General features: G+C 48.3%; 1 protein-coding gene across 10 annotated transcripts in view; it reads left to right on the forward strand.

Moving 5' to 3' along the window:
* Nucleotides 1-11,670, forward strand: part of BCOR (BCL6 corepressor) — a 114,957-nt gene extending 103,287 nt beyond the window's left edge. For 8 of the 10 annotated variants that reach the window (XM_046672954.1, XM_046672952.1, XM_046672953.1 and 5 more), the window contains 8 exons: nucleotides 95-433; nucleotides 1,043-1,368; nucleotides 1,701-1,955; nucleotides 7,008-7,174; nucleotides 8,350-8,495; nucleotides 8,880-8,957; nucleotides 9,168-9,324; nucleotides 10,525-11,670. In XM_046672954.1, the coding sequence (XP_046528910.1) occupies nucleotides 95-433; nucleotides 1,043-1,368; nucleotides 1,701-1,955; nucleotides 7,008-7,174; nucleotides 8,350-8,495; nucleotides 8,880-8,957; nucleotides 9,168-9,324; nucleotides 10,525-10,816 (1,760 nt within the window). In that variant the 3' untranslated portion in view covers nucleotides 10,817-11,670. The remainder of the gene's footprint in view (nucleotides 1-94; nucleotides 434-1,042; nucleotides 1,369-1,700; nucleotides 1,956-7,007; nucleotides 7,175-8,349; nucleotides 8,496-8,879; nucleotides 8,958-9,167; nucleotides 9,325-10,524) is intronic. The other 2 variants (XM_046672957.1, XM_046672958.1) reach the window with 1 other exon arrangement.
* The last annotated feature ends 5,654 nt before the right edge of the window (nucleotides 11,671-17,324 follow it).

Below are 17,324 nucleotides of genomic sequence, written 5' to 3' on the forward strand. Positions count from 1 at the left end.
CCCCTCCCCCACCCCCATTAGTGATGCATAAGACAGTTTGTTCCCCCCTCCCCCAGGGGGCTTTTTCATTAATTTGTAGTTATTTCTCCATTAGATGACTGGCCTGAGAGGGAAATGACAAACAATTCCTCTAACCACTTAGAAGACCCACATTATAGTGAGCTGACCCACCTGAAGGTGTGCATTGAATTAACAGGGCTTCATCCCAAAAAGCAACGGCACTTGCTGCACCTTAGAGAACGGTGGGAGCAGCAGGTATCAGAGAGCAAACCTGGCCGGCAGGGCAGGAAGGAAGTGACCCAGGCAATTCAGCCTAGGGCTGTTACCCAGGGCACTAACATCTCCGAAGAGAAAGCCAGCAGGAAAGGAACGGACGCTAGAGGCAACAGAAGCTGGTTGGAAGAGTCTCTCAAATCCACTGACAATGAACAAGGTATGTGGAGGCCGCCCGTCCCTGCCCCACTCCCGGAGGGGGTCCCCCACCCTCTGTGGGAACGGGCCCTTGAGGGGATCTGAGCGCCGAAGTTGACTGCCTAGGATGTGGTGGGGGCAGCTGTTGCCTGATGTCCGTCCAGCCTCCACACTCTATTCAGGAATGGACATTGAGGAGGGCCCCTGAGAGGAGGAGGCTTAGCTTCGCCCATGGCTGGGCAGGAAGGGAAGTCGGGGTGACCCCAGGGGCTTGCCAGAACCCTCATTCCAGCTTCAGGCTGTGTCCAGTCTTAGGTCCTGAGCACCCAGACCTCCAGTGGCTGGGGGTGAGAGAGCAGGAAGGGCTGGCTTCTGCCCCCTTGTCCCGGCCCTTTGAAGAAACTTGCCATTTGGCGTATTGTGGGTTAACCTATTTGCCGTTTGAATGTGGGATAATTAAAATATTAATGCTTTGAAAACATAATTGGTATATCTTTAAAAACTGAAGCCGCTCCAGTGATCAGTGCTAACAATGGGCTTTTCTTTCTGCACCGGCTACAACTGTGTAACGCCTGCTTCTTCTCCCCCTCCCTCCCGCCCGCCCGCCCCCCGCCACCCCCTCCGGATTTAGGCTTGCCTGTGTTCTCCGGCTCTCCGCCCATGAAGAGCCTTTTATCCACCAATGCAAGCGGCAAAAAGCAGACTCAGCCAAGCTGCACGCCAGCCTCAAGGCCGTCTGCCAAACGGCAAAAAATTGAAGAAAGCCAGAAGACAGATGTGCTGTGCACAGACGAAGAGGAGGATTGCCAGGCTGCCTGTCTGCTGCAGAAATACACCGGCAACAGCGAGAAACCATCCGGGAAGAGACTGTGCAAAACCAAGCATTTGATCCCTCAGGAGCCCAGGCGGGGCTTGTCGTTGACAGGGGACTACTACGCGGAGAATGCTGATGGCAAGGTACCGCTTGCTCCTCGCTTCCCCCGGGCCTGTGTGAGCACATCCCGCCTGCCTGCTGCTCTGCTTCTGGGGACAAAGCTTTCCTTCTCCCGAGCTCCCCCCGCAAACGGCACTCCCTGTCCTAGGGGCGTGTCTCCTGGGTGGTGGTGGTGGTTTCAAACTACTAAGAATGAAGCCCCTTCCCCTCGCCCCCCTGGGCACCCCCCTCTCCCCCAAACAGAAGGAAAGGAAAAAGTGCCTTCCTGCGCTCTGGCTCATAACTCGGGGAGGAGGGCAAGAGGCGGGCGTTGGAAGACCGCCTTAAATGTGTGCGCTGCCTGGTTTTGTCACAGGGGACTGTCCGGAGATTCAGGAAGCGACCTGAGCCCGGTTCCCACTACGAACTGTCACCAGCCAAGCAGGACCAGAAGACCTTCGACCGGTTGCAACAATTGCTACCAGCTTCCCAGTCCTCGCAGCTGCCACGCTCAGGCTCCCCTCCAGAGACCTCCCAGTCGCGCCCGATGCCACCCGAAGCACGGAGACTGATTGTTAATAAGAACGCCGGTGAGACCCTCCTGCAGCGGGCTGCCAGGCTGGGCTACGAGGTGAGTGTCCCTGTGGGTGCCCTGGATTCAGAAACCACTGGTTGTTGCTCCTTGAGGATGGGGGGAGCACACTGGCTGGGGCAGGGGCAGGGGAGGGCTAGGGACTCAGAGCCCAGCCCCCTCCATATCAGGGGGCGGGGCTGGGTGCTCCAGCAGGATGTTTGTGTTCATCTCCACTCGCGCTCCCGTCTCTTTGGTGGCTTGTTCAATCGCGGTGTGGAAAGAAAGGCCTCTCTGATGTTCACTTCGTGTCCGGGCAGGTAGGCTGCTTCGGCATCCTCCAGTCTCGCTCACTTATCTCTGATATAAAATCTGACATAACCCAGGCCTTGGCGACTGGGGGAATTTTAATGAGCCCTTTTGGATTCTGATTAGCAAGGGGGAGAGAGGTTATTAGCTTTATTTCGGGTTGCTTGTGCAGAGCGGACGCCCCGTGGGGCAGCGGGTGGGAAATGTCTGTGCAGGGCAGGGTCGGGGAGAGGACAAACTTGAGCAGTCTCTTTCACAGAGGGCAAGGGAGCCTGAGGGCTAATGAGGGCCGGAGACTCGGGCTTTGCCCCAAACTCACTGCCCACCTCCTGTGTCCCCACCCAGCATGACCAATGACAGTGATAGCTTATATTGCTATAGCAATATCAGTGGAAAGATAGCTTATATCTTTCTAACCCGGATGATCCTTAGTAACTCATTTCACCCCTGCGACATCCTCGTGTGGTAGTAACTAGCGTTATCCTGCTTCCAGATGAGGAAACTGAGCCTTAGAGGAGGTCAGCGATACTTGTAGAGGTAGCCGTAGAGGTAGCCGTCTGGCAGTCTGGCTCCAAAGGCCAGCCCCCACACTCCCCCCACCCCCGCCCAAGCCTGGCTCACATTGGAATTGCCCTTTTTACAATCCGAACCCTCTGTGAGATGGATTGCTCTCTCTGCCCGGCGCGGCTCCCCCCACACTTGTCAGTTGAAATTGTGATGTAATAGCCCACAGGGCAGAGGCATTTTTTTATGCTGGCATCAGCCCTCTGGGAGTTGAATGGTGAAGATAAAATGCGGCTCAGCAGGCTGAGTGTGGAGGTGTGGAGCGCCGGCAGGGCAGGAGCCGAGAAGGCCCCAGGCTCTGCTGACGGCTCGCAGGATTTGCCCAGCCAGCTCTGTGCCCCTGTCCATTGTGTCGGGAGCCCTTCCTGGTGTGACTGCCTCCACCCTGACCCCACCCCGAGGCCTGACGGTGCAAGTAGGACGTTTGGAAGAACTAGCGCCTTCTTTGTTTGGGGATGTTTTGGGGCGTTGTTCGTATCAACGTGTCTCTTCCCGAGGTCTCTGATTACCTGGAGAGGACTCTCTGAGGGTTCGGTGGTCAGTTCAGTTGCTTGCAGATGAAATCCAGGTGGCAAGCGTCGGTTTCCTGTGAGCTGAGAGCAGCAGCTCTGGAGGACAGGGGAGGTGTTGCACGTGGCGCTGAGCTAGATCCCGCGTGCCGAGTGTTCGCTCCTTACTAGTTGTGGTTGAGAAAATAGATTTGTGCTTCCAGCAAACACTGGAAATGAGAGGAGGGAGGGCAGGAGGGCAGCCCGCTCCACCTGCTTTGGAGGGCTGGGCTCCTGGCCTCACCTTTGATCTTGGCATTTCCACCTGTCTCCCTTTGGGACCAGAGACCCTGAGAGACCCTTGTTGGGCCAGGGGCTGGACCCCATTTTGGTTGTTCTCATAGAGTTGGTGGGTCTGAGGCCTGGACCCAGGAGCGCTCGATCTGTAATTTTTTAGGCTACCAGGCCTTTGATGGTACATGAAGCCTTGGGAATGTTTATGGCAGGACAAGTGGTTTGTTTTCTTCTTCAGATGTAAATGTCAATATGTAAATTGCACCGGTCACCAGTTTTGATGCTGAACATTTTAACCACTAGATGAAAGCTTTCAACTTTCAATCCAACTTTCTAGGATTTCTTTGGACAGAAATGAAAATGTTGGGATGGTGGCCCGGTCAAGAGATAAGGCAATTTAAACCTTTTAAAATTGCAAGACAGTGTGCTTAACCCGGTGCGGGTGTGGTTTTGATGCACAGGTTTGCAAGGCTTTTCCTGAAGTTAGTCTGTACCGTTGCTATTTTCTGCTTAGCTGAAGACACCCTGTGCAATAAAAAGGCTGTCCAAGCTTTATGTCGTGAATCTGCTTCTTGAGGTTTAGCAACACGTTCTGTCTTCAGATCTGCGTTAGACAGACACTTGTGTGGCCAGCGACACTGAAACCTTTCCCTCCCGGTAAAGAGGTTTCTGTTTCTTAGGCTAAAATACCAATGTGCAACCACATGCTTGTGCGTTTAGTGGTGATGGTTAAATTTTCTATGAATCGAATAAATCATGTTTTTAAAAAAGTTAATGAGGCATTTAATTAATTAACAATGTCGGGTTTATGGCCTTTATGGTTACATTTTGCGGTTAATGGCATTCGGCTTATAGCCGCTTAACAGAGAACTGTCCAACAAAAACAGTGTGATTTGGTTTGGGAACGGGTGGGCTGCCCTTCAAACACTCCCATTTCTAGTGTAGAAAATAAACCAAGAAAGGTACTGGGTAGACAGACTTACCTGGCCTCTTAACCATTCTCTCTAACTCTTGGGGACAGTGGTTGCCATCTGTTCAGAGGCCATCGCCCTCCCAGCTAAGAAAGTTGGTTGGCCCACTTGACCCCAACAGAGAGGGCCTGCAGGGTGGCCCGTCACAGCTGGATTGCATCTCTGGCTGGATTGCGTCCCTCTAGCTGGGGGTCTCTTGGGCCTTTTGAATCTTCCTAGCTGCCCAAGTACCAAAAGACCTGAGTTACGGGTCTAGTACTTCATGTTGATTGAACTTGGCGTTTAACTTCTCTGGGCCTCAATTTCCCCAAGTGTCACATGAGAACAGTACCACCGTCCCTTCCTGATATCTCCTAGGGTGCTGTGGGGTAACGGAAGGTATTCATTTGAGGAAATGAGAAGGGCTAAGTAAATAGCAATGTCAACACGGATGAGTTAGGACAGCCCACAGCAGAAAGTCTGACCTGGCTGTCCGGTCACTTCTGCCTTTGCTGCCATCCTCCAGGAAAAGAGAGTTGACTTACCCATCAGTTTTGATGTCCTTTCATTTCTAGGTACCCTCGAATCGGCCCTAGTGGCGATGGAGGTTTCCAGGTGAAGGCCATAATTGTCAGAGCAAATAAACCCTGGGTTGATAGGACATGAGGCAGGCCACCGGGACCCGGGTAAATTGATCTGTGCACAGCAGTCGGTGGCGCTCAGACCTGATCCCAGAGCCACGTGACTGGGCCTCTCCCTGGCTGGGGCACACAACTCATTAGCTTGCAGCCGTCCACTCGAGTCTGGCTAGTGAGGGCCTGCTAAAAGAGCAGCAGCTTCATGCGGTATCCTGGATACCAGGGCTCAGGGCAGGTGGCCTGGGAGCCCAGAGGATTGTGGGCTTTCTGGCAGGTTCGGATCTGAACGAAGAAATGAGTTTGTGGGCATGCCTTCTAAACCTCCTGGTTTTCACAGGGAGCTGCTGCAGTGACCGGAAGCAACTGGGCCCTGATGGCCAGGTTTACCAGCATGCCACATTGGGTTCCCAGGTTGAGCATATGGAACATTCTAGTTAGCTCCCAAGTGAATGGTCACTTGATGTGTCCCCTGAAGGGCATTAAAGGTTTTTTAGAACCCACCTCACATCTATAGGTGGCATGAATGACCCCTGTTTGAGGTTGAACGGATGAGTTATTTAAGAGTTGTCACAGGGGGGCCTGCCCCGACCCCGTCCAGCTCCCCCTTAGCAAGTGTACCATGTGCTGGGCCGCACGTGGGCTCTGCCTGCCCCCGGCTCTCCGAACCTGACAGCGCTCTGCTGGGCATGACTTGTAGGAAAACAGTCTAACGTGTTTTCTGGTGGCAAATGCTGTTCTATGTGTTTGAAAACGTTCTTAATCAAGGTAATAAAACATTGAATAAATTACTGCTCTGCTTACTGGGAGCGGCTCATATTAATATTTTAACACGCCAAAGAAGTAAGATTAATAACAGTGATTCTAATGCAAACTGTTGACACAGAACACCTTCTGAGAAGGGGGAAGGGCGAACTTATTTTATTTAGTTCTGGAAATGTGTAGGTTGCAGTATGTGGTATATCAGATCCCTGTCATTAACTTAAGTAAATATGAAAACATTCTATTGATTCAGCTCTGAGTGGGGTGGAGAGGGAGGCCAGTGGCGTAGTGGTTAAGTTCTTGCAGTCTGCTTCGGCGGCCTGGGGTTCCAGGGTTCGGATCCTGGGTGTAGACCTTACACACCACTCAGCAAGCCATGCTGCGGTGGCATCTCACATGAAATAGAGGAAGATTGGCACAGATGTTAGCTCAGGGCCAATCTTCTTCATCAAAAAAAAAAAAAGGATGGGGTTAATCAAAGCATTGTGTGTCATTTCTGGATGGTGTGTGTGGTGCATAGAGAGAGCCCCTTTTGCTCTACTTCACATACAAACAGCAGCATTTGTGGCCTAGGCTCTGATTTGGGGTCTGAGGACCTGACTAACCTGGGCCTCCCTCTCTAAGTGGAAGAATGTTCTCCTTATGATTTAATTTCTCTTACGAATCGGTCATCCATACTTTTATCTAAATCGTGTTCTTCTCCACTACCATCTATTGACGGGACCCATCGAGGGAGCATGCCCTGTACTTGTCAGTGCCTCATCTCAGGTATTAGCAGCCAGGACACCTCTGTACTGGCTGGCCACGCCAGGCCCTGGCCTGAGGGCTCCTACAGCTGTCTGATTGCGTCCTCTCAGCAGCCCTAGGGAGCCTCTTAGTCTCCCGTTTCACAGAGGAGGAAATGGAGGCTTGGAAAAGTGCAAGGGTAACCTGCCCAGGGCCAGGCCGTGGGGCAGCAGAGCCCTAGACGTCACAGCCTGCCTGCACCGTAGTGGGCTTTGCAACCCAAGGGTCTATGCCTTTGAACGTGGGCACTGCCAAGCTATGGGGAGTCACTCTTACAAAGCCCGTTGTGTGGTGGTCTGATGGCGTCCCCTCCCCTCCCCACAGGAGGTAGTCTTGTACTGCCTGGAGAACAAGATCTGTGACGTGAACCATCGAGATAATGCGGGTTACTGTGCCCTGCATGAGGCCTGTGCTCGAGGGTGGCTCAACATCGTAGGACATCTGCTGGAGTATGGCGCTGATGTTAACTGCAGTGCCCAGGATGGAACCAGGTCAGTGGCCGGTCCTGCTCTCGGCCTGGCCCTACTGGGGCACAGGCGGTGCTTCTCAGGGTATGGAGGGAACCGTTGAGGGAGAGGTGGAGAGTGACACGTAAGCACATTGATGGTGGAGTCTCTAGAATGGGATTGAGCAGACCTTTCTGGCAAATTTAGATAGAGCTTTAAAAGGTTGTAATGCTCCCATGGATAAAAGTCTCTGAAAATATTGAGCCTGCGTGAATAGTCAAGGGTGTGGCCTTAGAAGAGTCTGGAGTCTTCATCAGCATCTATTAAAGCACAGTGTTTAAAATCTATGTGAGTTAAAAGTCCCAGGAGTACAGACAGAGGGCCAAGGGCCTCTGGCTCAGTAGGACCTGCCGTGTCCACCCACATCCCCGGGCCCGGCCCCCACCCTGTCCTTGACCTCGGTTCATTGGTCAGAGGCCCAGGTCTGAGTCAACCCAAGGATCTTTTGGGTTGTGTGGGGGTGCTACCGGGAGGTGGGGCTCTAGGGCTTTCCTGACAGTCATACAATTAGCAAAACTGCAGTGTATATGGCGTTTCGTGGGTTCCAAACAGCATTGCCTCAAGAGGGGGCTGCTGCGGCCTTCTGACTCAGCGGACACGGGCAGGAGGCGTCTGGGCCCCCTCAGAACTTGGCCCGGGTCTCTGCTTCTGCCCAGAGGGTGGATCGTGGGTCTCCGGACGGCGGGCATCTGACTTTGAGGAGAGGCTCTGCTTGACGCCTCGTTTCTTTTAAGAATGGAGTAGGCTGTTTTAATGGTATAACAATTGCATATTGTCCTGGCTTCCATGATAATGGGATTTTTTTCCCCCATAAATTATCTCACAGTTTGTCACTACTTTAGTTCCTTGAAAACGGGTTCATTTTGGCTCGAGGTCCTCCTTAGGCCCTGGATTAAGATAGATTTACATTTGAGAATTAGGCCTGAAAGAGCCCCTTCACCTGCCCCATAAAGGGTTAAGTGTAGAGATAACAACACAGTAGTTTGTTGCTTGACTTTGGGCCAGTTGTGGTGCCTCAGTTTCCCTGTTTGGAGTGGCAGTGACAGTACACACCTCCTTGGTGACGTATTGCACCTGGGCAGCTTGGCACCCACATAGCCACTCTCATTGGAGGCAAGCGTTGCGTGCCCAAGTTTAATCCCATTGCGCGTCTCCCCCAGGCCTCTCCATGACGCCGTCGAGAACGATCACTTGGAGATTGTGCGCTTGCTCCTCTCCTATGGTGCTGACCCCACTTTGGCTACATACTCAGGAAGAACTATTATGAAAATGACCCACAGTGAACTCATGGAAAAGTTCTTAACAGGTACGACGAAGTGCAAGAAATGGTCTTATTCAAAGGTCTAGAAGGTGACTTCACAGGTCCAGTCAAAGAATGCCACTTGCTCCTTTGGCCCACTCTTGTTTACCTCGAGTTACACTTACTGGGGAAAGCAGCATAAAGTTAGTCTGTCAAAGAAGAGAGCCAGAGTTCGAAGAAGAGATGCGTGCCATGGTGTCACGTGGGTGGGCCGGTGTGGTCTGTGCATCGGGAAGGCAGGCGAGCAGGTGTGTGGGCTCGGGTCAGATAGGGCAGAGAATAGGGTATGGGAGAGGCACGCACAGGGAGTGACATGCCAGCCCCCCCTTGACTCTGCCAGCCTTTGAGTCTCCCCAGCGGGTTTTATCGTTTCTCTCTCTCCCTCTGCAGACTACTTAAACGACCTCCAGGGTCGCAGTGATGACGACGCCAATGGCGCTTGGGAGTTCTACGGCAGCTCCGTGTGCGGTGAGCAGCACTGTTCTCTTTAGTTCCGGGGGACGTGAATGAGTTACAGAACGTTTCTCTCTCATGTGGGTGAGGGGCTGGGGGGCGGGGGGTGGGTGCTGTAAGCAGGGCTCAGTTGGGAAAGAATCTTTAAAGAGTCCCCTTTTGGACACCAGCTGAAATTGTGCTCTCCCTTACTGACTCCTTTCTCTCTCGCTTGCTCTCCATTAGAACCACCTAATGAAAGTGGCTGTGATGTCCTGGCAAACCCCCCGGGACCAGAGGACCAGGATGATGACGACGAGGCCTACAGCGATGTGTTTGAATTTGAATTCTCAAAAAGCCCCCTCTTGCCATGTTACAACGTCCAAGTGTCCGTCACTCAGGGGTGAGCCTGGCTAGTGTGTGGCTGAGAACTAGCCCGGCTGCTCTCAGGGTCGGGGGGTAGAAACCCCTGTAAGCAGGTGACGGTGGGTGGGTGAGGACATTCCTGTGTCCATGAACTTCACGTAACGCAGTCGATCTTCTCCAGAAAAGGTGTCCTTGGGGCCGGGGTGGAGGCACAGCATGGTATAACCGCCCTCATGAGAACACACCCCCAGAGCCCAAAGGACATTGAAGTCAGTGACTGGAATTTCATGCAAGAAGCCTTCAGTCACTAAATTCTTTGGGAAGGGGTCCTCCTTAGGAGCCTCCCCAACAGGCCACCGTAGGCACCTTCTAAGGCATTTGAGGTTTACTGGACTATACTCATATACCCCCTTCTCATGTAAGATTAGGAAAAGCCTTATGTGGTACCTGGAGTCTGTGTGTCATCAGACATGGTTAGATCCAGTCTTGCCCCCAGGGTTGGGCCACCATGCCCTGGTGACCAATCTCTGGGGGTGTATGTGTCAGGAGACTGTTCTCATGTATGTGGACAAAGGTGCTTAAAGAGTAACGTCCTCCTTGGGCTCTGAGGCTATAAACACATACGCTGTTCCGTTACAGTGACATTTTATGAGTGATAGAAATCAAAGTGGGGCAGGGTGGATGTGGAGAATGTAACATGCTCCTGAAAGCGTTGAGGGATGGGGGTGGAGCTGTGTGACAGGAGAGGAGAACCAGCCAGAGGTTTTAGTGCTCTGTTTGTGAGGGTCGGAGGAGAGGGGAGATCAAAGAGGCATTGATGGTCACTCTCAGGCTGGGATACAGACTGGCTTCCCCCAGTCACTAGCGGGGCACTCACGTGGAGAGTGGGGACCCGAGTTATGAGCAGGTCTTTACCTGTCGGTTTCCATGAGGCCCGGCAGCACTGAGGCGACCTGTGACGAGGCTCCTTCAGAGGTGCTGTTTCTGCTTCCCTCTGAGTCGGTTGGTGTTTCCTAGATGGTCTCTTAACGGATCCACATGGGTCCAGAGTTCCCACCGCTAGCGGTAGGGCTTCTCTTTGAGATACAATGAGAAATGGGGGAGGGCAGTGGTGTCACAGCACAAGTCCCCAGCCCTCCAAGCGCTAGGGCCCTGAGCACCTCACAGTGGTAGTTAACGGTTGGGAGCGCTTTTAATTTTGCCAGGAACTCGAACCACTTTCCTTTCTCTTTTGCAGGCCCCGAAACTGGCTGTTGCTGTCGGACGTGCTTAAGAAGTTGAAAATGTCCTCGCGCATATTCCGCTGCAATTTCCCAAATGTGGAAATTGTCAACATCACAGAGGCGGAGTTCTACCGGCAGGTTTCAGCAAGTCTCTTGTTCTCTTGCTCCAAAGACCTGGAAGCCTTCAATCCTGAAAGCAATGAGCTCGTACATTTGGTGGAGTTCACTAACGAGCTCCAGACTCTGCTGGGCTCATCGGTGGAATGGCTACACCCCAATGACATGGTCTCAGACGACTACTGGTGAGCTCGCCAGGCCCTCCGTGTACAGTGTGTTATAGTGTTAATCCTTGTGCATATGTGTCATAATACGACTATTTCTGTAAAGAAAGGACACTATTACATATGAAATATCTCTTCTTTATATAAGAGAAATGACTCCAGTCGGAAGGACTTAGAAACATGTTTTTTTCTTTTTAAACTTTAAGTCAATTTTTATGAAGCTGTTATAATGTTTCTTTACTTTTCACACATGCTTTGGGATATGTTTGTTTTTACTTGGAACATTTGTTTCTTTTCTTTTCTTTTTTAAGGAAAAAAAATGAGGAAAAGGAGCTCCACGCTTTGACTTAATTTCATACAAAGCTCTGATGACAGAGGCTGTAACTGTTGCGTGTGGTCAGAACCGTGTGGTTGGTTTCGGGGGGCAAATTTGGTGATGGCACTTGGCGTTGTTGTAACATTATGTTTTGTTTACAGAGTACCTGCTCGGGCCAGGTCAATGCTATTGGATATAATCCAGTAGTGTGTAATATAAATTCAAACCATATCCACACACAACAACTAATTGTATGAAACTTTTATATCCTAATTTAAAAGCTGTGAAATTAGTTTTCACGCGTCAAACCGGATTGTTTATATGTTTAAACATTTTATGCTCTTATTTAAAGAAGACTTTGAGCTATTTTTTTCTGTACCCTGTAAAATATTGAAAACTAACATAATATGTTGAGGTTGCTTGAAAATGTACATAAAACTAAAATTTTCTGAATTGTGTGTTTATGTTTGAAATCTGTGTTTTAACTTTGTAAGTAAATTCTCTGCCTTTGTATTTATATTTTACAAAAATTTTCTTAAAAGGCAATAAACCTGTTGAGGAAAGGAGAAAATTGAAGTACTTTGTGTCCTATGTATTCCTGAAGTGTTGTTGTCTTGGATTTTTTTGAAGTGACGTTGATGGTCAGTTCCTTCTAGATGACTTCAGGGCAATGAGTAGTGTCTATAAATCAAAGCAGACTAGAGTATTTCAGGGGAGTTATACTCAGAATATGATGTCTTTCAGATCCTTCTCTTCCCCGCCTCCTTTGATACCCTAGTAGGCTTTTCGTCCCACATCCTTTCATGTCCTTCCTTCATCGCAGAGGCTGGAAAGCTGAGAACTACTAGACTCCCTTGCAGCTAGGTTTCTGAATGCCTGTTTGGTTTGGAAGGCAGAGCGAGGTAGAGGTGTCTTCCTTCTCTAGTGGCTGCTGCTAAGAAAGGTCAGGGAGACATGCCAGCCAGTTGGAGTGACTAGACCAGCCTTTCAAGATCAGGTCTACAGCTTTGTCATGCCTGGATGACAACCTTGGCAGATTGTTCTTGAGCCCAGTGGTTCCAGTGTCATCCCTGACTCACGTTCCTCTGGTCCTCCCGAAGATTTTATGAGCTTCTGATTCCTTGTATGAAGGCTGTTTGTGCTCAGGATGCCCTGGGTGCTTTCCAGTCGTGCACTGAAGCCTGAGAATGCCAAGGCAGAGCAGGTGGAAGGGGGCTCTGGGGTCAAGGAGAAGCCATGGAGCTAATGTATTTAAGGTGAAGTCCTGAAGTATGTGTGGGAAGAGGCCAGCCAGCTCTGTGGCCTGGCAGGCGGTAAAAGCAAGTTGTAGTTGGGAACTGGGAAACCCAGCACGGTCCGATAACCTGTGTGTGGAATGAGAGAGAAAGCCCTTGTTGGGGAAGACTTAGAAAAAGCCCTGGCAGGGGAAGACTTGAAGTACCAAATGAAACTCCTGGAGACAAAAGGCAGCCAACAAGTCTTTTTGATCTGTTAATTTTTCTGCTGATTAAAAAAAAACACTTTCACTGTAAAAAAAGAAAAAATTCCAAGCGTTTCAGAAATACAGGTTCTTGTCATCCCATGCCAAGCCTCCCTTCCTCCCCCACTCCAGAGCTAAAACCACTGTTAATAGTCTGCTAAATGTTTGTCTTTTAGGAAGTCACCTCAAACATCAGGTGGGAACAAGAGAGAAAAAAGCAAATAGCAAGAGCAGTAAAAGAGACCCGCAGGAATGACGTAAGCGAAAGAGGACTGGTGAGCCTGGACTGCTGTAGGCCGGGGGCTCCCGAGAGCCCAAATTAAAGCAAAGCAGAACTCCAGGGCATTCTGCTCTTTGTGTTTGTATTTGTTTGGAGGCAACGGGAGGGCCCCAGGCCAACTGAGGTTCTATCCTGGATGAAGGTCATTCTGTTAATTAAGCCAAGAAAACAGTTGGGAGCCCCAGGTTTAAGTGGTGTGGGAGAAGGAATGAACTTGCTTTAGGAGACATTTGACGTTGTGGTTCATGCAGTTGGAGGAGCTGTTAGGTTAGGTGGAAAGAACGTTTATTGCAAGAACCATCAGGGTGTTTGAAAACATGGGTGAAGAAGAATGAAAGGACTGACCTGGAGTATGGATGAGAGATGACCATGGTGGTAGAAGCACCCCGCCATGGGAAGAGAGGGGAGCACAGGTGTAGACCATATCACACCGGGTGTAGAGGAGCTCTCCAGGTGAAGAGAGTGTAGATGAGGTCACCCCAGCTGTAGTGGCACCAGAGGTGCAGATTCACTCATATGCTCACTGGGGCTGGAGGGCAGAAGTGGTTCATCCAACTTCGGGAGGTGCCCTTAAAGCTCAAGAGCACACCCTCTGTCCTTTCCTCCCTCTCCTGGCTAGAATGTGCTTGTGACAGCTGGATCCAGAGCAGCCACCCGGGGCAGTGAAGTGTGGAAGTCAAGCACTCAAAACAAGGCATTTGGAGGAGCTGCATTCCTGAGGACCTGGTGGAACAGAGACACCAGCCCTACCCTACCGGCCTACACACACAAAAGGTGTATGAGAAAAATAAACCGTTATGTTGAAGCCACTGGTATTCTGAGTTATTCTACTACTCCAGTCAAATCTAATCTTAATATGCTTACCATCTGCGTGCACTTGGGTGCATTGCTCTTTGAGCTTTGTTCTCCTCTTTTGTCAAATTGGCCTGATAGTTACGATAGCAAAAGACTGAAAACACCCAAACCTTCATCTGCCAGGCCCTGGTGGAATTAACAGTGGTACACAGTGGGTACCGTGCAACTGCAAGGAATTGAGGACTAGCTCTCCAAATTGCTTTACTGTGTTCTTCACAGGATATGTTAAATGAAAAAATAATGTGAAGAAAAGTGTGTGTGGCATCCTACTATTTAAGAAGAGGCTGGGGAGTTGAGCATCTACACATATCGGCTTTATGTAAAAAATGAAAGAATATTATCTTTAAAAATGGTTACCTCTGGGGAAGGAATGGAAGCTATGCTTCTCTGAATTTTTTGGTGTAGATTTGACTTGAGAGTTTACATAATTATAAACCAAAAAGCAAATTGAAACAAATAAACCTAACTGCATCCAGTTGGCAACACGACCACACAGAAAGGAACTATTTCGAGTGACTTAAAAACAATAAATTGATTATATGATAACCTTGTAGATGTACCCCAAGGACAGAAAAGTATGAAGCCATTTTAAACTATTTTCAGTAATCCTGTAGTATCAGCATTGTTATGCTGAAACTGTTCCGTTTGTGTTGTTGAGATAAAGCAAAAATACTTGATATTGTTGAGGATTGGGATTTTCAGCATGGGAGAAAGGAGATACAAATGGAGGATTGGTGAGGTTAAATAGAAATTATGTAGTCCTGATCTTGAATGAGAAGTATCACTATGAACTCAGGATGAATTCTGTCTTTAAAAATGTTGTTTCCTAGCTCAGTCGACTGAAAGGGCCTAGAAACTGACTAATAGAAGCAAGCACCACTACCTCCCAGACTGTGGTTTCTAACTACCTTTTCTTACTAAAGAGAATTGAGGTTCCTTTGAGAAATGGTTGATTCTAGTTTGGCAAGGGAGAGGCTTGGAAGGGAGTATGGAAATACACAATAAGCTGGTGGGGCTGTATCAGAAGGACTCAGCAGCCAACTTGAAGGAGCCCCCACTGGATAAATATGGGCCACTTTGAGCACCAATGAGTATAACTGCAGTGAATATAAATAAACATTAAATATGTTCAAGTCCATGAGTTTGTAATGGTCTACAAGACAACAAACTCACTGATAACCCTTTGGAGGGATGTTGGGGGGAAACTGGCAAATAAAAGGAAAGAATCAAGCTTTTCCCCTGCCTTTCCTGTATCGAGGAAACGTTTCGCTTTGCAATAGCATTCCAGCCAATATAAGAAGAAATTATATAATGTTACCAGTTTACAACCCTTAATGAAATAGTGGATCTAGGCAATGAATGATCATTGATGAATGCCAACATTCCCCCAAATAGGAAGAAAACAAAAAAACCCAAGCAGGCATTACGAGCCTCCTCAGGGGCAAACACTTCACCTCCTATGAAGGAGTCTTGTGGAAACATTGAACCTGAAACTGATCAAACCTCAAGGGCAATGCTGCTCAGTAGAAATATAATGTGAGCCACATGTGTAATTTAGAATTTTCTAGTAGCTACATTTTAAGAAGTGCAAAAGTTGAAATTAACTTTTGTATTTTATTTTAACTCAATATATCCAAAGTATTACCATTTCAACTTGCAATCAGTATAAAAATTATTAATGAGATATTTGAGTTTTGTTTTTTGGTACTAAGACTTAAAAAGTCCAATGTGGGATTTGGCCCCATGGCCTAGTTGTTAAGCTTGGCACACTCCGCTTTGGTGGCCTGGGTTCCGTCCCTGGGCATGGACCTACACCACTCGTTAGGGGCCATGGTGTGGCAGCAGCTCACATACAAAATAGAGGAAGATTGGCCCTGATGTTAGCTCAGGACCAATTTTCCTCAAGGAAAAAAGAAACCAAAAAAACCCCAGTGTCTAGTTTACACTTGCAGCACTTTTCAATTTGGACTGGCCACATTTCAAGCACTCAATAGCCACATGTGGCTGCCATACTGGACAGTGCAGGTCTAGATCTATTTACAATTTACAGGAAATATAGGGGACAGAGGAACATGTTAAGACACTATGGGTATGTATGTAGCCAAAGCTGGACTGTTTGAGGCTCTATAAGGCAGAGGACTCAGTTTCTTCAAATAAATTGTAAGGGGGAAAAACAGATGGAGGGGGAGCCCATAGAGTAAAAGAGACTTAGAAATGCCAAGACTTGCAAAATATGGATCTCAGAGTCTGATTTGAACAGACAAATTGAAAAACCAAATAGTGAAACTAGGGAAATAGGAACACGGAACATTTTTTTGGTAGAGTCCTTATCTTTTAGCAATATGTGCTGAAATGTTCATGGATGAAATGATAAGATATGTCGTATTTGCATCAAAGTCATCCAGGAGGCAGGGGAAGGAGGTATACACCAAACAAGCCTGATCATCAATTGGTAGTTGAAGCCAGTGATGTGTATGTGGGGTTTATTTGCACTATATTCTTCTCTCTACTTTTGGGTATGCTTGAAATTTTCCACAATAATTTTTTTTGTGAACATCAATACCTCTTTCAGAGTTGTGTGGAGAAATGAGATAATGCACGCAGAGCACCAAGCACAATGCCCAACAGATAGTATAGGCTCCTTTTAAAAAAGTTGTGTACTGTGCCATCTCCAGTGGCCTAGTGGTTAAATTTGGCATGCTCCACTTCCACAGCCTGGGTTTTGCTCCTGGGCGTGAACCTACACCACTCATTTGTCAAGTGGCCATGCTGTGGTGGTGGCTCACATACAAAAAGAAGAAGATTGGCAACAGATGTTAGCTCAGGGAGAATCTTCCTCAGCATAAATAAATAAATAAATAAATAAATAAATAAATAAATGTAGTGTACTTACAAGGAAAAAAAAAGGACCCTGAAATGAACTTGCCCTCTCACACACAATTTGCAAGTTCCTGCAAACTAGATTTGTGTTTTTCTTATCTCTACCATCTGGTAATGACTCATTCACGAGGAAAACTGGAAGATATAGAAACCATGGCAAATGCTAGCTCTCAGTGACAAAGGCTGGAGAGGTCAGGGATGGGGTAAGACATCTCTGTACACCAATTATATAGATTTTAATGGTTTAAATATCCAAAAACAAAAAATAAAAACAGATGAATAAGAGCAAATGCTGATTTTGAATATACAAACAGGAACAAATTAAACTTTGTATCACACTGGCAACATTACCATACAGAGAAAAGAATTAGCCTCAGTAAGTTTCGAATATAGTACACAAAGTATACATCTTTAGTGGAATATATTCTAAGGACCAAAGTAACTGCAAAGGTATCTTGAACTTTACTTAGCAGACCTCTCGTAGTGTGTTGTAATTCTGAAAGTATTTTATATGCATTGTAAGATAGAGCAAGCAATAAATTTATTGGTGATGTTGGAAACCACTGTGTGAGAAGAGAGGTCTGAATATGGAATGGGGGGAAGGGAGAAAGAACTTTGTGATGTTGGATTTGAATTGTGAACTCAAGATTTAAACAAAACAAATACAATGTGGCTTTCCAAGCTCTGTCTGCTCACTGAAAGGGCCTAAGAAACTTTGACAC

The sequence above is a fragment of the Equus quagga genome, chromosome 10, assembly GCF_021613505.1.
Source record: "Equus quagga isolate Etosha38 chromosome 10, UCLA_HA_Equagga_1.0, whole genome shotgun sequence".
NCBI classification, from domain to species: Eukaryota; Metazoa; Chordata; class Mammalia; order Perissodactyla; family Equidae; genus Equus; species Equus quagga.